We start from the raw sequence: 22999 nt of genomic DNA on the forward strand, positions 1-22999 counted from the left end.
GCCTCACATCCAGGAAAGATTATCCCAGAGCCAAGACCAGAAAAAAATGAGGACCCGACAGCCTCGCTCCCTCGTGGAGACCGACCGGCAGCGAGTGCCCTGTCACCCTGACGTCTGCGCTAGGATTGCTCAAAGCACCCGGGGACTGAAACGGAAAAGGCCCAGGAGGCGCCAGGAGGAGCCGAAAGAGAGAGGGACCCAGGCTGGGAGACGGGAGACAGCCCCTGGGCTCAGTCACGCCAGCAGCCCTAGAAACCGCCAAGATTTCCAGGGTAAAACAAGGCTTTGTACATCCCAGGGAGCCTCTCTGGACGCAAGCGCTCCTTGCTCAGCCACGCTCCCCTCCGGGAGCCGTCTCCGGGGGCTTGCGCCGGTGCCGGGGCCCCCCACCCCGCCGTGCCCACGTCCTGCCTCCGCCGGCGCGGCCGCCACTCCTGCCCGGGCAGGACGCAGGACGCAGCCGCTGCGACGCCGGCCAGGGTTAAGCAAGCCCTCGGGGGAAGCCAGTGAGCTTCTGTAAGGAGACTCGCTGCCAAGCGGCAGGCAGGAAACACCTCCGGAGAGCTCCAGCAAATTGGTTACAAATGTAGGGCCCACGTGCTCCTGGAGACGGCGGCCGCCGCGGAGGGAGCTCAGCCTCCTGCTACTGGCGCGGCGGAGCGACCCTGACCGGGCCCAGCGCTTCGGCACTGGCCGGGGAAGTGCTGCTTCTCAGCCTTTCAGACCCTCGCGCGCGGCTGCGCTTTACAGCGGGGAGGCAGCCAGTTCCCAGGCGCGCAGCCGGGGAGGGCCGCGGGCGAGGACCGTGCAGCCCCGGCACCGTGCGTTTCCAGCCCCGTGCCTCAGTTTCCCTATGGGGCTGGGCTGCGTCCTCTCAGCGGGGCGCTTGGAGGTGCTGAGCACCGTGGTTTGCCCGGGGCACCCCGGCGTGACCCAGGGCGCTGGGGGGCCAGCCGAGGCGGGTGTCTCACCTGTGTGGCTGGCAGGCGGCCCGGCGCAAACCTGTATTTACCCCCCCGGGGTGCCCTCCCGGCGCCGGCCCTGCCGGCTGCATGGAGCCAGGCGTGCCCTCGCCCGGCCCTGCTGGGGGGCTGCCCGGGCGCCCGCGGCCCGAGCTGTGCCGGCGCGCCGGGTGCTGTGAGTCACCCTGCACCCACTGCAGACACCCCCGGGGCGCAGTAGGCCCTCCACCGGAGACCTTGTCCCCCACCCGCCTGCTGCCCTGTGGGGACGCTGCTGTCCCCACGAGCTTTGGACCAAGAGCTCAGAGCTGGATGCGATCTCTCCAGAGCGCGACTCTGTGCCTGGCACTCCCCCGCGCGCTGCTCGCCAGGGCCCGGCGCCCTCGCGCTGCGCGGCACGCTCAGAGAAAGGGCTCACAGCTGCCAGCTCAGGAGCGGGTGGACCTGAAGGCAAAGCTGGCCCAGCCTCAGAGGGTTTTGGGGTTTGAGGCTTTGTAAGGCATCCCTGCAAACGGGCTCTCCACCACCGCTGACAGGCAGGTCCTCCGTGACGCGAGTCACCGGGGCTGGGGCTGGCTGGGCAGAGCCAGCTGCCACTGCAGAGCCACTGGGCTGACTGGCGGGGACAGGGGGGCTGCAGTCGGGGGAGGCAGCTTCCCATCGACGCAGGGCAAACAGCAGCGACAGGAGAGCGCAATGCAGACCAGGAACCCTTTATCTTTCCCCACACCACGGTACTGGCAACTCCTTGGTCTCATTTGGCATCTTTACCCCTAGAGAAACCTACCAAAGCCAGGCCCAAGGTGCAGCGGCCATCACTGGTCCCTGCTCCGAGTAGCCTCGAGCGTGTCCTCAGCACCAGCTGCGGACCGGCCCTGCAGCGCTGTGGCTGCCGGGGTCCAGGTGGAGAGGAGCCCTCCCCGGTGGGCCAGGGCCAGCGTGCCGATGCTCTGAGCCGCCCGATGGCTGTCGCGCGCAAGCCCTGCTCCCTGCACTGCCAGCATCCCCGCACCAAAACATAAACCCCATGTCCATAACCTTAACAGCCTCCGTGATTTAACCCTGGCTTGGCCACCAAATCTAAGAGCGCATGGTCACTCCGTGCCCGCCTTGCTTCGCCTCTGAGTTGTCTTCGACGCTGGGCATGTCCGATTCCTCTCCAACAGCTTCGTCCCGCTCCCCATCTGCACTCTGCAGAGCCGCGTGCTCTGGCCTGCTTTAAGCTCTCCTCTCCTGCGATACTCTGAGACGCGACTGCGGGTGATGGAGAAGCTGGTGCCACCCCCCTCCCTGCACAAGGGATTCACTGGTCCTTTACCGGTCCTCTCTCCCACCCACCTCCTACAGTTCAGAGGGGAAAAGCAGGGGCTGTCACGAACGAAGGAATCGCTCTGCCGGTTTAGCCAGCACCCACCTCAGTTGTCACCTGTACTTATCCTTCAGAGGTGTCTGTTTTGCCCAAAGAGAGATCTTCAACTACCCTCGTGCGTGAGGGGTGCGTCAAAGGAGCTGGGAAGTGGTTCATGGGCAGAGAGCAGAGTGTGAGAGGCCTGAAATATCTGCCTGCCTCCGTGGGCTGCTGCTGGGCAGGGTTGGGAGAGCTGAGGCGGCTGACGGGCAAAGGCAGGCGGCAGCAGGACCACAGAGCTGGCCAGGAGACTTTCTCCTCCTTTGGCTTTTTACAGGGAAGAACCCACAGTCTAATGCAATCAACAGGTTGGGAAGAAGAGGCAGAGATGCCAGCAGCGCAGGCCTCTGTGAGCCCTCCCGCGAAGCCTCCCAAGGATGGGCTCGGGCTGCAGGGCGAGAACCCCAATTTCCCCCTTGCTGTTTCCCCCCGAGCAAAGCAGGAAAAAACACACAGCTTGTTAAAACCAAACCGCATGAGAACAATGAAAGGAAAAGCAAACTCGGAAAGCCTGTCCCCATCCGCGCAGCTGGAGAGGGACGGCTCTCGCCTCTCAACCCCCGGGGGTCCATAGCGAGCCCGTCTGGTCTGCCCAGCGGGGACCACGGGGGTGAACATCACGGCGGGGAAGCAGTGGTAGAGAAGCCCTCCAGAAACACACGGCTGGATTCGCCCCTTCCGAGCGGAAGCACAAGAGCTGCTCCTGCTCCAAGTTTCGGGCTCTCAGAGGGGCGTTAAAGGGCAATCGCTTCGTTTCGTGCACAAACTCGGGGGTCTGCACTGGCGCACGACTTCTCCCCGATAAGCCCACAGGCTGGTGGGAGGGAGAAGGGCCCCAGTTCAGCTCCCACCGCCTCGTCGGTGACCTCTGCAAAGACGCACCGTGGCCAAGCGACCTGGCTGCCGAGCGCGCGCGCGCGCGCGAGGAGGGAGAGGGAACTCCCATTCCCCATGGAGCCGAAATCTTCGCTCCGCATCCCCCCCGGCCCCTGCCAGGATGGAAACAGCTGGTAAAGGCTTTTGGGTGGGGGAAGCCAGGCGGCTCCTTCAGAGATACGAAGGCTCCTTTCCCAGCTGGCCGGGGAAACACGTTACCGGGAGGTGAAGTCACCGTCCCTGCTGGGATCTGGCTATTTCGCTCTCCAGGATGTGAACTCAGTGGAGCTGTATTTGCCGAGGGAAGAGGTGGAGCCTTTTCCATTTCCCCCATCCTTCCGAAAGGACAGGACACCTCCCGGAGCGGGAAGAGATGGGGCGATAGGAGGGGGGCCAGCAGCCAAGCGCAGCTCCTCGCAGCCGCCCCCGAAAGGACGGCCGGTCGGCCACCGGCGTGCAAAGGCGCCCGCCCGCGGCCGCTCCACCTGCCCAGCCAGCGAACCGCGGGGGCAAAAAGTCACCTCCCAGGCTGTGGGACGCGAGGGTTAGCAACGCATCTGACCCAGCACTAACAACATGCTTTGGCTCCCGTTCAGCCAGCTCAGTACTAACTTTCCCCAGGAGCCAGGCAAAGGGCTGCACGAGCGCCAGCACCTCTCCGAGCAGCCAGGCAAAGGGGGCTGCGTCCTACGGACACCCTCAGCGTTCTCATTAGCGCGATGCCAAGTAAACGGCACGTTAATATAATCTGCAGATGCTGCTGCACAGAGAAGCGATCGACGAGGACAGAGAAATAATACAAAGGGACTTAGAGAGATTAGGAACGTGGCAGAGAACAAACCGAGGCAGATTCAACTTGGGAAAATTGCAAACTACAGCATCTGGGGAAAAATAATCCGACAGGCAGCCATTCAATGGGAGGAAGAAAGAGGGGAAGCAGGATGTCAAGGGAGACCGTGTGAGCAGCGCGAACGCGAGCCCGGAGGGAGAGGACAGCCAGACAAACGACCGCAGCGCCGGCCGGCCCGCCAGTGCCGGGCACCCGGCGCAGGGTCCCTCTTCCCAGGCAGCTCCTCGGTGCCCACGTCTGGGGACCTCATTGCCACAAAGATACCAGCTGGGCAGGGGGATCTGCGGGGCGAGCGACAGGCGCGGGCAGCCGAAGGGTTTGCCTTACAAGGGAAGATTAGGGCAGGTCAATAAATCTAGATTTGCTGAGCAACAGTTAATTAGGGAGGGCGGGCAGGGACGCAGCAACCCACCTACACCTCAAGGGTTTTGACGCTCGAGAGGAGCACGTAACTATAATGTTTATGGTTCTAACAACTAGTCCCAGATAAAAATTACAACAGTCAAGAGCAGCTAGCAAAAACCTGCAAGCTCTGGGGAACAAAACAAGGATCCGCGTCTCCAAGCTACAGCTCCGATGGTCACAGCAAACCATGCAAGTCCCAGGGATTGCAGGGAAAGGCCGGGGACTGGGGTACCGAGCTGATGTGGCCCTGAAGCGCTCCGTCCCGTTTGCACCAGCCGAGTGCGTGCAGGGGCTCCCGCCGTCCTGTGCACATGGCAGCCGACATCTGGGTACCGCTCCGGCCGGTGGAACTGGTACTCCGTGATGAGGTGGCTGGAAATCCTGTGACTTCCTCACCCTTTGGCCCCGGGGAAGTTGCAGTGTGCAGGCAGCAGGCAGTGCCGGGGCAGTCGGAGAGGCTGTCCCCACCCTGGATACTTTCTAATCTAGGCAAGGCAGAGACAGGATGGGAGGGGAGGCACGGAGAGGTGAAGTGATTTGCTCAAGGTCACGCACAAGGTCAGTGGTTTAAGTGCTGTCACTCATCTCGCTCTTCCCTGAGGCCCTGGTCCAGCGCTGGAGCACCCGGGAACCAAATCTTCCCGAAAGCACCCTCTTTGCCACCGCGCCGTAAGTAATCAACTGTCTGGAGCTGAGGACTAACCTCAAACCGCTGCTCCCGGCTTGTGGCTGTGCAGATGGGGTTTGAAATCAAAAGTGTTTAAAAATATCTTACAGATGCCTTTCCTAAACTCTGACCCTGTGAGCCGATCCTCCTACCAGCCAGCCCTGCTCAGAAACGTGTGGCAGGATCCGCTGGGATGCACGCTGTCGGATCCGGGCAGGGGACGGGAGAAGGCGTCAGCCTCTGTTCAGGGAGAAGTCTTCCTCGCTACAGAACAAACGTTTCCATTCCCAGGGGGCTGCTGCCTCTCCCCAGCATTGCCAAGACCAAACGAGACTTCTTCCTTTCCTATGACTACCTTCAAGCAAATAACATGCAGAGCCCAGGCTACGGCTAGATCCGAATCACAGCCCAGAGCTGAGCAGCTCCAGGAAACGGGCATGTCTGGATCCAGCTTCTACCTTTCCTTTCTCTCCCGCTTCCCTCCTGAATGGAGCCGAGACGTGACCTCTAACTCCCGGCCGTCCAGAGGGACGCCGGACGGGGAACGCACAGCTGAGCCTCGCTGCCCTGGCACCCAGCTCCCACAGACGCCCCAGGGCCGCAGGGACGCGTGGTATCTGGGTTGGGACAGAGAAACAGGATCTCATCAGCCACCGGTGGCTCCGCATTCCCGAGCGGGGGACAGCAGAGCATGTGTCGCGGGGACGGGAGAGATTCCTTTCCAAATCCCCTCGCCAGTGATGGCAAGAGCAGTGTCAGGAATGGCTCAGGCACCAAGGGCACCGATTCTCCATGCTGCTCCCGTCCCCTGTGCAAGGTCACATACCAAGACGAGCTGCAATCTCCGGCCTGCTCCGCACTACCTCCAGCAGAGAGGGGACAGGAAGGCTAAGCTTCGTCAAGAGCTGGGACGAGCAGCCCGAGAGGGAAGAAGCTGCCTGCACACAGAGCAAATGGTCTTTGCCAACCAGGTCAAATAATCTGTCCATCTGCCCCTGGGTTTCCAGTTAGTCAGGCAACGTTGCGAAGCAGGAGAAGGAATCGCCTCCTCAGAGCATCCTGCTGCCAAGGCTTTCCTCATGCCTTGCCTGGGGCGGGATGGCTTTGCCCAGCTGCGGCAGCAAGGGAGCCCTGCGGTCAAGGCACATTTGGTCTGCAGGGGCAGGGAGACGCGCGAGCCACATCCCCGTGGCACAGGGCCGGGCCGCCCTACGCACGGGACCAACACCATCATCACTGAGCCGCGTGCCTGCAGGTTGCATGGGATAAGTACATTTGCTGGCTAATGAAACCGTGCGCCCTGTGCAAGGCATCTGCCCGAGCCCACGGTCCCAAGCTGCCCTGTGCTGTGCAAAAAGCTGCCCTCCAAAAACCCCTCCTGAAGCACTGCTTGGGGAAGCAGCAATCTCTGCAGCTCGAGGGAGCAGGAACGCTGCGCTGGGGGCCTCCGCGCCGCTCTCGCCTGCCCCACGGCGGCCTCGGCGGCTACCAAGCTATTCTGGGCACCGCGTTCCTGCGTCTCTCCCCCACCGCCCACCTGCTCCGGCGGGTTCCTCGCATTGTCCAGCCCGCGCTCGCAGCTCGGGGTGCCGCGCCGGGAGCCGGCCATCTGCGGGAAGTGCCGGGGAGGGCTAGCAGCTGCGCGGGAACCAGCTGGGGACAAAGGCGATGCGGGGCGGCCCTGGCTCCCCTGAGTACCACGTAACGGGCAAGGGCTGGTTTGCCGCGAGCCATCAGGGTACAACCGCGATGGAGCGAGAGGGGGCTTTGCGCCTGAGGATCTCCGATCTGGCAGGCTGAGCTCCGGTCCGGCTGGTCCCTGACTTCCCACGCAGTTGCAGGGAGGAAAGAGGATGGGGAAGGGGGTTAGAGCAGCCCCTCGCCGCGTTTCCAGAGTGCTCCTGGGGCAGCGTGCATGCACGGGAAACATGCTAAACGCAAGGCCCATCCCAGCACAAAAGGTAAACTGAGGCAGCTCCCCAGGTGCTTGGAGGAACCCAGGAGTCCTGGCGCTTCCTCGCGTCGCTCGAAGCAACGCGCGCAGCTTCCCGCAGCACCCACGGGGACGGCGAGGAAGAGCAAAGGCTGAACGAAGGGTGAAACGGGTCTCGGCTGCCGCGTGGCAGGGACAGGCTGGGGGTTTCGCGAGCGTCTCACCGAACTGCGCGCCCTAAGGGCGCATCCCCCTGCGGCAGAGCCCAGCACGCCCACCGCAGCCTGGATCCCACCTCGTCGTCCCCTCCCGCCACGCGGCCAGCTCCGGGAACGCCTCGTGCCTCGCCGGGCTCGCCCCGGCCCTGGCGCCGTGCGGGGACCGTGCCACCGGCGGGACCCTGCTGCGCGGGACACACCACGGCCCCAGGCTGGCTCCCTCGATGCCGGCCCCCTCCCCGGGCGCTCCTCACACCCCAAACCGACCGAGCGGTGACGGGCCGCGAGCCAAGGCCTGCCCAGCTCCCTGGACCCCTGCCGGGAACCTGATCTGTTTACGCTTTTCCAGCGCGGCGGGTGCGTGTCGGGAACGGCCCCGGCAAGCCCGAGTTGGCGGAGGAGGCAGCACGCGGGAGCCGAGCGCGGAAAACCTGCCTCCTCACAGCATCCCCCGGAGGGGGCGGCCGGCACGGGGTAGGGGCGAGGGGGAAGGAGGTGGATGGGGGCAAGGAGGGTCGCCCCACCTTCCTCCCAGCCCTTCTCCTCCGTAAACGCACCCCTTCTCGGCGCCGCGCCGCCCTTCCCTGCTCAGCACGGGGCCCCCGGCTCTGGGAGCGCAAACAGCCGCCGCGCCGCCCTGCTCCCCTCCGCCCCACACGTGGCCCGGGCGGGAAAACGGCTCGCCTGGCCTCAGCCCGCGCCGCGCGGGCCTGCGGTTTCTGCTCCGCGCCGACCCTGCTACGAAAGCGCTGAGGGAGCAAACATGGCAGGAGGGACGGCGGCCACGCGCCGGGAAGGGGCAGGGGCAGCGCGCCGGTCCCCGTCGCAGCCCCGAGCGAGCTCAGGTGCAGGCGCTGCCCCGCACCGCACCTGGGAGGCGGCAGCCCTACATTTGCGGCCAGGTTTGGGAACAGAGCAACAGCTCCAAGACGCCCCTCCACGCGCAGCCCAGCACAGGCTGCTAAGCACAGCCCTGGAGTCAGATACCCTGCGACGTTGCCTTCCCAGGGCTGAGCAAGGGGTGCACGCGCCGGCGGCACGGTGGGGGCACGCGGGTGGCCAGCGGCTGGCCGGAGCCGCGCGTGCCACAGGCTGGTGGGGGCTCGCGGCCGGCAGGCTCAGCGAACGGCGCTGCGTCCAAGGCAGCAGTCCGCGAGGGAAGCGCGGAAGCGCCTGGACCCCAAATGCAGACGGGAGAGGAGGCTGCGCGGTTTCCCCAAGGCTTTAGCACCGCTCGGGGTTTAGACACGGAGCAGGATCAGAGATAGCTGAGTGCGTTGCCGAGCGTGTTCCTGCCCCGGGAGCTGCGCTCCCGAGGTCAGCCCAAACTGGAGAAAGCTCTGCACCTGCGCGGCCTCGCTTTACCGTCCTCCCGGACAACCTGCCAGGCCCAGCGCCGTACAACGCCGGCACGCCAGCGGGCTCCCCCGGCACCTGCAGTTTCACAGGTGGAAGGCAAAGCTGCGCAAAGCCCTGCGGCCCGGCACCATCGGGGCAGCGCAGCCTGAGATGCTCCTCAGGTCAGATCCTGCTCCAGAGCGGAGCGAAAACGTGCTCGCAGCTGTGCCCAGGCTGCGAGTGGGGACTTTCTCACTGCATCTTCAGGCTTGGCCAAAGCTCAGCCCTTTCCTGGAACGCAGCCTCGCTAACGACGGGGCAGCTCATGTCACTGCTGGCCTCCGGGGTTTTCCAGCTGGCCTGTGCCCCAGAGCCTTTTCCCCTGCGAGGAGGAGCATTTTCTTTCTGTTTTATCCAACAGGATAACCGGGCCCTAGTTCAGGGAAGTCAGGTGGGTTCATCCAGAACAAAACCAAAGCGGAGGTATTTCAGGTCGACCGGAGCAGCCTAGGCTCGAGCCCAGAGCAACTCCCACTGCTTCGGTTACACGAGCCCCATCCCGAGCACCCGAGTTACCCTGCGCTGCTCTCCGGGGTCACAGTGCTCCTGCTTACCGCAGCTTAGGCAATGATTAGCCACTGCAGAGGACTCTGGCTCCTTTCGGAGGCTGCCAAGGCGAGCGGCAACCACGTGGCCTCGCCACCCAGCGCACGGCAGGCAGAGCCAGCGCGTGCGCCGTGCCCAAGGCCACGAGCCAGCAAGACCCTGAAAACGCTGCTCCAAAGAGGCCAGGAGCGAGCCATGGCACCTTCCCCCAGCCCTTGCACGGCTGGACCGGTGTCTCCAGCACCTCGCGGCTGCCGACCCCGCAGAGCCGATCCCGTGCTGGAGCGCGGTGGAGGCGCAGGCCCCCCAGCCGCCTGTGCGAGAGCAGGAGCCACCTGCGACGCGGTCAGGAGAGCCTGGGCTGTCCCGGCGCAGTCCCTCACTGCTGCGCGGGCACACAGACGCCGCTGCGCCGGCTGCCCCACCATCCTCCGCACGCGCGCTTGTTGACTTGCTTCGAAAGGAGACAGAAAAGCCAAGATCTGTTCCACAGCCACCAGCAATCGCGGTCCCTGCGGCAAAGGGCAGCGTTATGAGACCACGGGAGTTTTCACATCCCATAGCACAGCCATGCGGGTGGCCAGAGGGACCAGCCGAAATCTGGTCCCTTGCCCACTTGGCGGCTGCCACTTCCGGCATAAGGCTGCACCGAGAGGCAACGCCAACGTTTCCGAGCTCGGCTGGCAGGACGCTGGGGCAGAGGTTTGGGCCATAAAACAGCGTCTGGGGCGGTGCGCGTGCTCTCTGCACAGATTTGGCTTGGGCCGCGCAAGGGAGAGGCGGCAACGCTGGCAGGGCCTTGGGCCTTGCGGAAGCGCACCCGGACGTGTTCCACCAGGCCTGCGATGCTGCAGGAGCCGCATACCTGCCGCGCGCAGGTTTGCCCTGCTCTCTTATCTCGCCATCGACACGGCACCGATTCGCGGCTCCAGCCTCTCCCCCCAGTGGCAAACAGCTCCCGGTGCCCGCAGACCTGCCCCGCGCCCAAGCTGCCGCACACCCGGGCATCCCATGAGAGCGAGGGACGGGCGAGGACATCTCGCCCTTCACCAGCAGGGTGAAGATCACTCTGGCAGAGCTGTCTCCAAGCAAGCTGGGCATCTCCAGACAGGTCCGTGAGTCACTGGGACATCTCAGCAAGGTCTGGGCAACGTTACAGCCCAAGGTTCGGGCAGGTCCCTGCCTCTCTAGCCAGGGTGCAATTTGGGGGAGCCAGGGCGCTCGCAGGTCCAGCCCCTCGGCTCCCCACTCCCTGCCTGCTGCAGGAGCCAGAAAAGGTGGTTTATTGTTATTTCGTTTCTGCCCTTTCATACCTCTTTGCCGGAGCTGCGTTTCGCCAGCGGCAGCCCCAGGTCTGGCGCCGGGCCAGGCCAGGCTAGGCGCTTTTAAAAACAAAGCAGGGCGCGTGCATGCACACGCACACGCACAGCACCAAACGCCTTTTTAACTCTTCCAGGCCTTCGCCAGGACGCTGCCCGCGCGCTCCCGGCCAGCTGGAAACCATCATCTCCAGGCGGTGCTGTCAATCGCCCTGGAATTCAATAATTCACTCCCCTTTCCGCAGAGACCTTCTCCTACCCCTCCGCCAGCCGCTCTTGCGGGGTGCCTCATCCGAAGCCGGCAGCAGCGATGCCACCAGCTTGGCAGGACTTGGCGGGCGCCCAAACCCATGTGGGTCACAGCCCTCGGGGGACAGCAGAGAGGAACCTTTCGTTCCCGCGCCCGAACAGGGCCAGGACAGGAGGCCGAGGCCCGTGGGTGGAGGACGGCTCCCCAGACAGCCTTTCTAGGTCAGAGCCAAGATCTTCAAACCCAGCTGATCATCAGGCACAAGGAGGAAGAGGAGCACAACAAGCTCTTCAACTAGAGGCAGCTTCTCTCCCGGGCAGCTGAAAGCCAGGAGAGGAAGCTGGGAAGCCGCCAGCGATATGGTGCAGCGACTCACGGGGCTCGAGGGGTCCTGGGGGGCATGCGATGAGGCAGGCAACACACACCCAAGAGGCAGGTCCTCCTCGGCCCCCAAGCTGGCAGGGTCTCACCCTTGCGGGAGGGTGAGCAGCAGCGCCCGGGGGGGGTACTGGGATGCACACTCCTGGGGTGGACGTTCCCTTCCACCGGGGCAAGCAGCACAGGGAGCAGAGGGCTGCAGCTGCTGATTTTGCACAAGGAGTTCCAAGTCGGGAACGGCGGATCTGAGATCTGTCTGCAGCCTCAACCGGGCAGCTCCGAAAGGGCACAGCAGCATCGGCTCCAGCCAAAAGCCACCCCCGGCCCTGCGTGGTGCCTGCGCGTCCCTCCAGGGAGCAGGCAAGGCCAAGCTGCCCCTGCCCTCCTCGCCAGGCCTGCTGGGGAGGCTCGGAGAAAATCCCTGCCCGAGAGGCGCTAGTCAGGCTGGGGGACAGGGACAGAGAAAGCGTGCCTTTTGGAGGCAGCCACGGCCCTCCCCAGCGCACAACGCAAACACCAACCTGCCCGTTTGTTCGGAGCTCAAAATGCTGCAGCCCTGGACACGGGGCAAAAGCCAGAGGCCCCAGGCTGGGCTCTCTGCCACCAGGAGCGGCACCGGTGGCCCCACAGCGCCAGCCGCACCAAGCCTGCGGGCTCACACGCTGCCTGCCCTCTGGCCAGTGGCGAGCTTCTCTGCTCGGAGCCGATCGCCCCCGGGGCACAGCTTGAGCAGAGGAGGCTTCCTCAGGAAAACAGAGCTGCGCTGGCCCCAGCCGTGACAGCCAGGCCGCGGCTGCCATCCCTCAGAGCATCGCTGCCTCGGCTTCACGACACCTCCAGCCTCTTGCAGAGCGGGGGCGGTGAACCAGGGCAGCCCCGGCACCTGCTGAGGGCACCCTGGTTTCAGAACGGGGGCTCAGCCCTTCCTGCACGCAGTTCTCGCCTCCCTGCTCAGAAAATACTGGTGCGCGTACAGCAAAGCAGCATCCCCACACCCGCGGAGCCAACCACCTCTCTGCACCAGTCCCCGCCGCTCCGCTTAGTCTTTGGAAAGCCCGGGCTGCACAGCCTGCTACGGCACACGTTTATACAGCATCCTCCTCGCAACTCAGCCCCACTTGCCTGCCTTTGCAACGCAGGGGCGCTTGCCCTCGCCTCCCAGCCCAGACACACGTGTGAACGGTCCCCCCTCACCCAGCCAGGGAGGGAACGAGGACGGGACCCAAGCGCCGCTGGTGTCCTTGCTGCCTCTCCTCGACCCCTCCCAGGCGCGGGCCTCTGGAGCGCTGTCCCCATTATGGAGTGTGCGCGCCAGTCGCGGGCAGGCACACTTAGTCCAGGGCTGGCTCAGGCTTTTCCCTCCCCGTCTGGTTTTTGAGCTGTTGGCATCCAAATCATCCTGCGTTTCTGGGCCAGGCAGCTGAAACGGCCTCCCGCAGCTCGAGGGAAGGGGGGGAGCGGAGAACGTCGTCTCTGACGGACTTAGCCCATGGCCAGGGCTGAGTCACCTGGAGATGCCCAAGTGACGGAAAACCCCCTCCTCCCCCAAACCCGAGCCTACTGCATGTTGTTGCTTGGGAACAGCATCAGCCCGAGCACAGAAACAGGAGAGGGCCCAGCTGAAGCAGAAGAGCGCAGGGGCACGGACAGTGCAGCCAGCCCTGTGCGGTGCACGGAGCTGCACGCGCCCTGTGTCCGCGGTTGCTGCGAGACACAAGGCCTCCGCTTCCCCATGGCAGAGCCCGGCAGATCTGCGGGTCCCCGGTAAGCGCCGTGGGGGCCAGGCTGCTGCCAGGGCCGTCCCAGCGAGGGGAAGGCGGCAGGCCCTGGAGCGGTCCCCGCACCGAGCCTGTGCAATGCCCTCAGGGATGATTTCCCATAATTAGCCCTTTCTTTGCTCTTTTACCCAGGCAGGACAACAAGGAGTTAGAGGTGGCAGGGCCAGGCTGCTGCAAGGAGCTGCCCTGCCAAAGGGTTTTTTTTAGGGATTTAGCTCCCTGGCTCACGCAGGCAGCTGGCCCTGGGGAAGCCCTTCCCGCCGGGGCTGGGCAATGCCCTGCAAGGCCTCCTCCGTTCCTGCGAGCCACTTATCTCTCTTTGAGACACTGTTTGCTCCCAGCTTATCTTCCCGTGCTCAGCACAGCTACGGTTTCCCCAGATCCAGGGGCACTGAAGGCAGCCCAGCCCTGGGCACGGCTAGCCGAGGCCGGCCATGGCCCCCTTCCAAGCACAACAACCGTTAGAGGCTGGCTTTGAAAAGCAATCGCGGACTCCTTTCACAGCCGCTGCTGCCCGTGCCGGGCTCTTCCTTCCCCGGGAGAGAGACTGAAAACAAGGGCGAAAACCCACTGAACAGCCGGGCTCTGAGCAGGGCGAGAGGCGCAGCCCGTCGGCAGGGAAAGAAAACACCAAGCAAACTCCACGCTGGCACAAGACCGCCGGAGCAGCCCCCCCCCCCCCCCCCCCCCCGAGGGGGCCGGGCCGGGAACCGTGGGAGGAGGACGAAAGGATTCGAAACCCCCCTTGCCACACACAGCTGCTGCCTCGCCGCCATCCCCGCGGCAGGCGATGGGGAGGCAGCCGTGCACGCAGGAGCCTTTGAAGCCACTTTCTCACCCTCCCGCCCACCGCAGGCTGGTGTCGAAGCACGTTTTGGCAGGCTGCGGGGCGGTGGGATCCCCGTGGCTGCCCAGGAGCAGGACCACCTCCCGCCTGGTTGTCTGGGCACGGCTCCTCTCCCTGCTCACAGGTTTCTTTTGGCAGAAGAGGGAGTTTTTGCATGATTTCGGCCGAGTTTCTAGGTGTCTCTCGGGCACGTCTGCAGTGCGTTTGTAAGCCCGCATGCAGCTGTGCAGCTGGTCCAGCACATCAGACCTACAGCAAACACAGAGGAGGAACAAGATCTCATCCAGGACACGTGGAAACTCGTCCCTGAAACTCAGCCTTGCACGGGACCTGGCCAGGGTCGCGTACGGACTCGGCGGCAGAGCCGGGTCCGGCAGGCTGTGGTGCCTGGCGGCAGCAGCACCGCAGGCGGCAGGATGCCCCCTCGAGTCCTGGGCCACCCCTTTGCCTGGCACAAACCGCCGTCCGGGGAAGTGGTGAAGAGGAGCCCGTTTCTCCTCGAAGGAGACCCTCAGGCCAGGCCACGACAAGGGATGGTGCATTCAGCTTCCCAGATCACGCAAAGGCGCATTTAGCATCACAAAATAAACCCCAAGCCAAGAAAAACTAAAAAAAGGCAATTTCTTCCACCTAGCTGTAGGACCCAAGACAGATCGGGAGAGAAGCAAAAAGCCCTGCTAGATTCAAAGGGCAGACGGTATTTCTGCAGAGAACCGGGGCATGCAGAGCACTAGTGGCAAAAGCTAACACATATCGGGAGAGATATTAAACCTCACGCTTCGGGGCTTAAGCTTATGCAGCTACTAGGGATTAGGAGGAAACTTAAGTGGGGGAAGGCGAATTGTCCTGCATCTGCCTCCCGTGGGTTTCTTGTGCCCGTCCACCACAGCACGGGGAGCCTGCGCAGCAAGCTCCAAGTGGCCAGAGCAGCAACAGCAGTGTCCTAGGCCTGCAACCACGTCGAACTGGAAAGGAAGAGGCCTGTGGGAAGGAAGAAGGCTCTCTGGAAAACCTTACCGCTCCCTGTGCTGCCAGGACACCGCGATGAGGGGTCTCGACCCAGGTGCAGGGTCGCAGAATAAAGCCAAGAGCCCCCCAGGGACTTTGCTGGCGTTGAACAACTCGGCGCATCAGGGCCCAGAGCCCGGCCAGATCCGCATCCCTGGGCAAGCGGCACCCACGTTCTGCCTCCTAGAGAGATTCCCTCAATATATCCAAGGCCTGGGAGCCCCCAAAGCCACCGCGAGACACACCGACAGCAAAATAGGGGGTAAGCGGCAGATCGAAAACAGCCAGATTTCCCAGAGACACCAGTTCAAATCCCAGCAGGGCAGACTTCGCTCTCTGTCCTTGAAAGTTTAACAGGAGTTTGCTCAGCTGTCACCCTTTCTTTGCACTTCATGCACATTTAAACAAAAAGCTTCACCACTCCCTCGGGGAAGGCAAACAGTGAGCCCAGCTCCTGTTTTCTTCCACAACACATCGAGGCCTGGATATCGCTGGGGTGTCCGAGCTCCTTCCTCCAACAAAACACCCCTCTGCACCCTCTCGAGCGTCCCCAACGCACGTCCCTTCGCCAAAAACGTCTACCTAGCAGCTGCCGCAATCAGCCAGGACGGGGGACGCACAAACCTTGCCGGGTATCTGGGCACTCGGCAGGCTGCCAGCGGATCCCCGCACGCGCGGCAGCCGGAGCCTGTTCTCACGGGCCAGGCGGGTCCGCTCCTCCCCGGCCAGCCCTCATCCTTTCCCGGGGATGAGGGCCCCGTCCCTCTGCCTCTCGCCTCCCCCAGGAATCTCTCTCGGCTCACGGCTTTTCTATCTTTCGCCCCTCCAGGGCTACCATGTCCACCCTGGCCCAGCCAACGGGCTCATTGTTAGCAAGCGCGGCCAGCCAGGGAAGTGATTGATCGCCAGGGAGAAAGGCCAAAGCCGTGACGGGTCGTTTAACAATTTCAATTAAACTCTGCAGCGCTCAGACGCAGAGGGGAGGGGACAGAAAGCGAGAGAAGGAAATTAAAAAGAGGGACATTTCTACTGCTGCTCAGGGGAAACCTCAGCCAAGGCTCGGCTGGGGCAGCAGGACCGGCCCGGCGCTCCCCAGAGAGACGTCCCCTCTTCGCTTGCATAAGTGACCGCGGCAGCGTCCTGACGTCCCCTTCCCGCAGGGGAGACGCCAACCCTCGCCTGCCCTTCCCCTCCCGCCCCTGCCCCCAAAACTTTCTCCCTGCCCACCCGGCAGCCCTACAATAATAGGTGCTGTGACCCATTTGTACGGCAGCGCTTGTGCGCGGACGAGGGCTCTGCACGGTGAATATTAAACAACGCGTCCCTGAAGTTCCCGCTGCTGGGACTGGCGCTTGATTCTTGCTTACGTGCAGTGACTTTTTTAGGCACAGGAAGTCCCGGAGGGCTAATCACAGAGACGGAGCTCCGAATCCACTGAGACAGCAGAAGGACTCTTAGAGGGATTTTAAAAATCAGCATCTCTGCCTGTCGTATGGAAAAGGCGCTTTAATGAGCAGCAAATGCAGCAAACGCTCTGCTCACATGGCATCTCGGCAAGAGGAGGGAGAGGAAAGCGTAAGGGATAGGGAGCAGCGCTGCCCTCCGCGGAGGGGCCGAGCCCCGCTGGGGCTGGTTAAACCCCGCACAGCGAGCGTGGCCTGTGCGAGCCCTGCAAAGGTTTTTGCAGCAGCGGCCTCGCAGGGGTTTGGGCTCTGCTCCCCTCCTTACAAAGGAATAAAGTGAAAATAATCAGAGCGCTCCTGCCAGCGCGAGGGACCTGCTGACGCCGTTGCACTGCGGGAGCTGCCCGCACACGTTCACGGGGTGCCCCACGGCCACGGGAAGGGGGAACGCCAGAGTGAAGACATAGACGGGGTGTAACTAGGAGAAAAGTTTTCAGAGATGGACCAGAGGAAACAAGTGTAATTTCACCCCTCCTGGCATGCAGGCCGATGCGCTGAGCCTGTCCGCACCAGCTCATTAGACCCCAGGGAGTTCGGCCCCAGCACGTGAGTCCAGGAACAGGACTGCGTCCGTATCTGCTCACGGGTTTGCTCGCATCCTGACACTACTGCCTTGGCGGTGTCCTCCAAGCCCCCTGCAAACACAAACTCATCTCCCTCCAGCGCCGGGACCTTGCTCGTTCCCGAGAGCGAGCAGCCCTGCACCCAGTGTCCCGCTTGGGATGCGGCTCCTCATACTGGAGCGGTCCCTGAGCAGCAAGTGTAGCAAATGCTCTTGGTCCCTCAATTCAGGGAGGGAGGCAGGGCCACCAGGCATCCGCTTTTCCCGCAAGCCGGACTCAGCAAGCCGGACTCAGCACGTGCTCGGTGGGAGCAGGCAGCAGCCCAGCCCTCCCGCTGCACCACAGCTGTGTCCAGCCCTCCCACAGGCCCAGCAATCGGGATGCACAGAGCTTTGGCCCCAGTCAAAGCTTTCCAGTAGCTGACCCAAGGGAGTTTAGCCTCTTCTCACGTTCGTAATCTTCAGCCTAACTTACGTTTCTCAGCACAAGGCTCACTACCCTGAGCTGCTCCTAGTAAGTCTTAATGCTTCTTTTCCTGCCTGATTTTCCCTTCTCCCTCCCCGGGGAGGTTTTTCCCCTCCGTTTCTCCTGCGCACCCAGCAGACTCCCCACCAACACGCAGCTTTGACAAGGGGGTGCCGCAGTCACCGCGCGGGCGGCCTGCGGCCGAGCGCCCCGCAGCACGGCTGGGCCTCCCCCGCGCGGCTGCTGCCCCTGCCCTGCCTTCGCTGCTCGCAGGGCTGCCAAGCGATGGGGGGGAGAAGGGGATCTTCAGTTAGTTTTTATAAACACCTTTCACTAGGGAGGCAGTCCTAGATCTGTTTTGCCTGTGCTAACTTCCCTCTCTCGGCCCCCGCACCCAGCTGAAATCACGCTTCCTTCGGGCTGCAAACGGCGCATGCGAAAGGGGTTCGTTAGGTCTCACCTTCCCCAGCGCGGCTCCTTGGCATCCCCTGCCCGCAGCCCCACGGCCCAGGCAGGATCGGTGCGGCTTCCTCCTGTCACGTGCTGCTGGCAAGCGCCCTTTCATTTACTTCTTCCAGTCTCCTCCTCTCTCTCCAGAGCCAGGAGTGACCGGGCTTTCCTAACCAGGAACTCACCCACCGGCCATGCAATGCTGCTAGGGGTCTAGGAAGATCTCTGTACGACCGTGCGGGGCTGCCGTGCTCCTAACCGCGGCCTTTCCACTGGCACCTGCAGTCCCTGCTGCCTTCCCTGCGGAGGTGGGACCGTGCTCAGGGCACCGGGTATGCTCCTTCACGCTTGTGCTTGGCTCCCGTGCACGCTAACCCAGCCACAACCTGCTCCTCCACCTTTGCATCCTCCCTCCCCAATTCCTGCAGAAAGTTTGCGGCGCCTACGACACCTCGCCGCCCTTTGGGATCCTGAACAGTGAGCAACTCCCCCTGCCCGCTGCCAGCACCACCAGTTCCACGCGACGCCTTTGCCAGAGCGACAGGGAGCCTTTCCCCCATCTCGCAGCCCGGCCCATCAAAACATTCAGCACAGACCGAGCCTGAAATTCATTCCAACTCATGCTTGCAGCTGACCTTTCAGAGAGCACATGAAAGAGAACAGCTCTGCTGAAGGGTTAAACATTACCAGACTGAAACCCAAGGCTTGACAATTGGTTCCAGTTGACTGGCTTGGCTGATAATTTTTCACAAGATAAATATGGCCAGGAGTGAGTGGCAATCGCTAAAGACTCTTTGTAGCAGCATCCCCCAAATGGCATCGCTTTCTCCCCTGCTGTGATTTCCTTTTGCCCTTCCCTGCTCGGTGTCCCATACTTTGGGGCCTGGAGCCCAAAGGGAACTTGAGCCCTGCTGGGAGGATCATTTACAGCTCAGCCATTCATCGGCAAGGGCTGGATTCGCACTCCCCCCTCCAGCCACGACGTAATTCGTACACTGGAGTTCAGAGCCAGTATTCACACCCCCGGCTTGGACACAGAACAATCCCCGCGCGGGAGCCCGGTGCCAGGACTCACGTCCCAGGACACGCAGCAAGGTGCGAAGGGCAGAAACACATAGCAGGACAGACGGGACGCGGCGAGAGAGCCTGCGTCTCTGCGCTGAGGTACTTACTGCTCTTGGACGCTTTGATCTTGGCCACCAGTTTCTGCACACCAGGTACATCCCCATTTTTCACTGCCTGGATCAGCTCCTGCTCTCGCCCCATCATGGACAAGTCGGGGCGACAGCGGTGTGGGAGGAAGAAGTCCACAGAACCCTGTGGTTTATATAGCCATGGGAATAGGCCTGTAATTCCTCAAAACACACTCGGACAGGAGGTGAAATCCAGCAAGAAAGATGCTTTACAATCCCACGGGACATAAAAAAAGAAGTTGTCTCTCTGCTGACAGTGACAAAGAAGTCACTTTCCACTTCAGGAGGAGCGAGACCCGGATGGAGTTTCGTTAAAGAACATGCAATCAATTAAAACGAGAAATAGTTCGGCGCACAGGGACTGACTCCCGGCAGCAGCCGGGCCCCACGAGACAAAGCGAGGCGGCTCAGGGCACAGGAGTCAGGAGAGTTTGCATCGGGACGACTTTGGCCTCTCAGCTGAACCTGTGCAAAGCTCCCGGAGACAGAGGTGTCATGTTTTGTTTCCCTCGCCAGGCTGTGCTGTGCGGATGAGTCTCTAATTCTTCCCAAAGGGATTACGGGCTCCTCGCCATCTGGAAGTTATAGATCCTCCCTCTCTCTGGTGCTCATTAGCCCCCTCGTTCCGGCATTCCTCTTGGCGACAACCCCGCCAGCCACGCTGGGGAGCCTCCGCTCCTGGCAGCGGTCTCCACGGCAGAGGCCCGGGCAGGAGGACGGCACGGGAAACCCGGTACCTGCAAGGGGGAACAGCAGAGTCAGGCTTCAAAGGCTATTTACTTCCCAGCGCTGTTGAAACACTCCATCGCGACAGCTTTTGTATCCACGCCGAAGAACAAATACTTTGACTATATTTAGTCCTGGCAGGACTTGGCTCATCCTCACGTTAAAAGGAGCGGGAAGAACCTGCAGAGAAAACCTCCAAAAGCCACTGCTGTAGGGCAGCCCAGGGTGCAACGAGCCGGACAGCAAAGCGACGCTGCTGCCTTAGGGTGAGCAGGGCAGGGGCACAGCCTCAGCCCCTGTTCCCCCCAGTCATGGCCTGCAGGGCCAGGCACATCGTGCCCACCCTAAAGAGGACGCGTAGGGCTCAGGGGACTATGACTTCCCCTCCTCTCCTCTCCCAGCAACAGCACCTGAAAAGACATTTAGCCGAAGTCCTTTGCAGCCCATGGACTGGCTCAGCACGCCTGGCACCCTTCCCTCCTCTGCGCAGGGGCATGCGCTGGCCCTCCAAAATAACCGTGAAGCTCAGTGCCCCAGGAGCTGAGACAACTGGCATGGGAGCCCTCTTGGGCCCATCGCTTGCAGGTGAGGAGCCGAGAGTAACCCACAGCACAGCCTTACTCAGAGGAAAGAGATCAAAACTACCAGCAAAGCTACCTCCAAGCGCCTCCCGGCTGGCACAGGGACGCAGGCATGCAGCAGCAGGGTAGAGGCAGCGGAGAAGGGGCTCCTGTCACCCCTAGGAGAGGGCACAGGGGTCCCACTGCAGCCATTTACACCTTCCAAGCCACTCTTCTCTCTCTCTCTCTCTACGTTTATGTGGCCAAATAAGGTGGCTGGAAAACCCTCCTGGTTTGGAGTCACACATCTGGCAGGCTCCTCCAAAGCCTGGGGAGGAGCGTGCGTGCAGGAGGGCAGGGAAGGGAGCACACGGCCGACAAGCTGCCAGGCTGTCGCCAGATAGCCCCACGACTCCAGCCGTGCCGATCCAGGCCAGATTAGAACCAGCGACCTAGTGAGAACGGGCTCCAGTTTCCCCTGTCGAGGCTGTCGCTCGAGCCTTGCCCTCCCTGCCATTGCCCTTCCCAAAGCACTCGCGCTCATCCTCAGCCATTTATGTAACGCTGGGTGTTGCTTCCTCTGAGCAATTGAGGTCACCATTTCGAGGAAGGAAACCACATAAGAAGGACAGGCGGCAGTGGGAGGAAAGGCGTCCGGTGGGGTCGGGAGGACGAGCCCACGGGGTGACCTGGGCACCCCAGGGCTCCCTACCTGTGACCCTGCCAGCGGCAGGCTGGACTGCACCAAGAGCAGCATCGTGTACCCCACCCAGGGCAAACCTGGCAGCTGTGTGTGCCCAGCCCGCTCGTGAGCGCGGACCCCCCGTGCTGGCTCCCGCGGGCTCCCCCGCACTCCCAGCCATCCTCTGGGTGCAGCCTGCGTTATTCGGAGAGCAGCCAGGAGCAGGAGAGGTGATGCTGCTAACTTGGTGCAGCCAGTTAGGCTTCTGGGACAAGGGGATGCCGAGACTCCTGTAGCAAAGCTAGAGTTTATTCCTCACTTTCACCGCCCACCCCCCTGGCCACCAGCCTGGGGTTTGTTTGGCCAATGAGTCCCTCTGCCTGAGGCTACTCAGGGGTTTGGTACCAGCTGTTGCCAGCTGAGGTCGGCTGTCACCTCCCCTCAGCCTGGAGCACCAGCACAGGCTTATCTATGTTACAACAAAGTTTCAGTCGCTTAACTCAAACTAACCTCTGCCACAAATAAATCACCTCCTCAAATCTTAAGTACTGCACTATCTTCAAAGTTACTTCATTTAATCTAATTCAGTGTACCTCATCCAACTTCAAGTTGCTCTCTGAGCACAATAAAAGCCAGCATAGGGGCATTAAGGCTATTGACTCATTTATTAAAGTAGTCCATGGGGCCTTACCTAGGAAACAGCCCCACGCTACTGCCTACCGTTCCTGGTGCCTGTGAGACTCAGTAAATAACTCGGGGGTACCGAGAGCTCCAAATACCAACCTCCACCTCTTCAGCCTCACAAGAGAAGAGCAGTAGCAAAGGTAAGCCTCAGCAAGAACACACAAAGCTGGAAAAGCAACAGCAAACATTCCTCCCACCCGAGTAAGTCTGAGCCTCCAGCCCAGGAATTCACCTGAGAACCCAAGTATCTGAGCTGCAGCCAACAACGCCAGGAGAAGGAGGAAGAAAAGAAAAACAAAAACAAAACAGTTATGCACGCAAAGAAGGAAAGATGCTAAAGAGGAGCACGCGAGAGCCGAAGAAACTCGGGCGCGAAGGGCAGCGGTGGGGGAGCCTCGCCGGCCCCGGGCAGGCGAGGCCGAGGCCGCCGCGGCGCGGGGCATCCGCGCAGCCGGCTCCGGGGCGCGGCCGGCGGCCCCGCGCGGGCGGGGAGCGACGCGCCCCCGGCGGCGGGGCTGGCCCGGCCCCGGGCGAGCCGCCCCAGCGCGGCAGGCGGCAGCCCCCGACTCACCTCTCGGGGCGCTCCAGCACGCCGAGCCGCGGAACCGAGCCGAGCCGGGCAGTGAAACGCAGCGCTAAGCTGAGCCAAACCGGACCAAGCCGAGCCGAACTGTGCCGAACGGAACAGTACAAAGCCGAGCTGGACAGTACAGAACCGTACCGTGCCGTGCCCTGCCGAGCCGGGCAAGGCAGGACTGAACCGAGCGGAGCGGGACTGAGCCGAGCCGAGCCGAGCCGAGCCAGGCAAGGCAGGACTGGACTGGACTGGACTGAACTAAGCCGAGCCGAGCCGAGCCGAGCCGAGCCGCGCGGCCCCAGAGGCGGCTCGCCCGGTCCGCAGGGCGGCGCGGCGCTCTGCAAAGTCCCGCTCGGGCTGGCCCCGTCCCGGCAGGAAATCCCTCCCCGGCCCGGCCTGATTGGAAAAGCCCGACGGGTTGTGCGGGCTGGGCAGGGCCAGGGCTGCTGTCACTCACCGTGATGCGCCGGCCGATTTGGGCAGGGCCGCGGCAGCCCGGCGCACCGGCACCGCGCCCCGGCCCGCGGCGGCTCCCGGCCCGCTCCCCGCCCGGCGACGGCGTTCGCCCCTTCGCCTTTAAGACAAACGGCTGGCTTTGAACGGGGCCCCGCTGGGCGATCCCCCCCGTCACGAGACGGGCCCCAGCGGGAGATCCCCCGTCCCGGTCCGGTCCGGTCCCGAGCTCTCCGGCTGCAGCCGCCCTGTCCCGGCAGCGGGGTCGCCCGGCCCCGATAGGCACGGGGGAGGCAGGAGCCGAGCAGAGCCGAGCCGGCTTGCTGCCCTCGGCCCCCTA

General features: G+C 62.8%; 1 protein-coding gene across 7 annotated transcripts in view; it reads right to left on the reverse strand.

The window, feature by feature from the left end:
* CASKIN2 (CASK interacting protein 2) overlaps positions 1 to 22571 on the reverse strand; it is a 40620-nt gene extending 18049 nt beyond the window's left edge. For 4 of the 7 annotated variants that reach the window (XM_068914078.1, XM_068914079.1, XM_068914076.1 and 1 more), the window contains exons 1-2: positions 22201 to 22556; positions 18957 to 19714 (exon numbers count right to left, since the gene is read on the reverse strand). Coding sequence is in view for 1 of the 7 variants with exons in the window: in XM_068914077.1 (XP_068770178.1) it covers positions 18957 to 19053 (97 nt within the window). In the remaining 6 variants the exon portion in view is untranslated. Of the gene's footprint in view, positions 1 to 14852; positions 15133 to 18956; positions 19715 to 22200 lie in introns of those variants that run through there. The other 3 variants (XM_068914077.1, XM_068914080.1, XM_068914075.1) reach the window with 3 other exon arrangements.
* Positions 22572 to 22999: the final 428 nt, after the last annotated feature.

The sequence above is a fragment of the Struthio camelus genome, chromosome 19 (genome assembly GCF_040807025.1).
Source record: "Struthio camelus isolate bStrCam1 chromosome 19, bStrCam1.hap1, whole genome shotgun sequence".
Classification (NCBI taxonomy): Eukaryota; Metazoa; Chordata; class Aves; order Struthioniformes; family Struthionidae; genus Struthio; species Struthio camelus.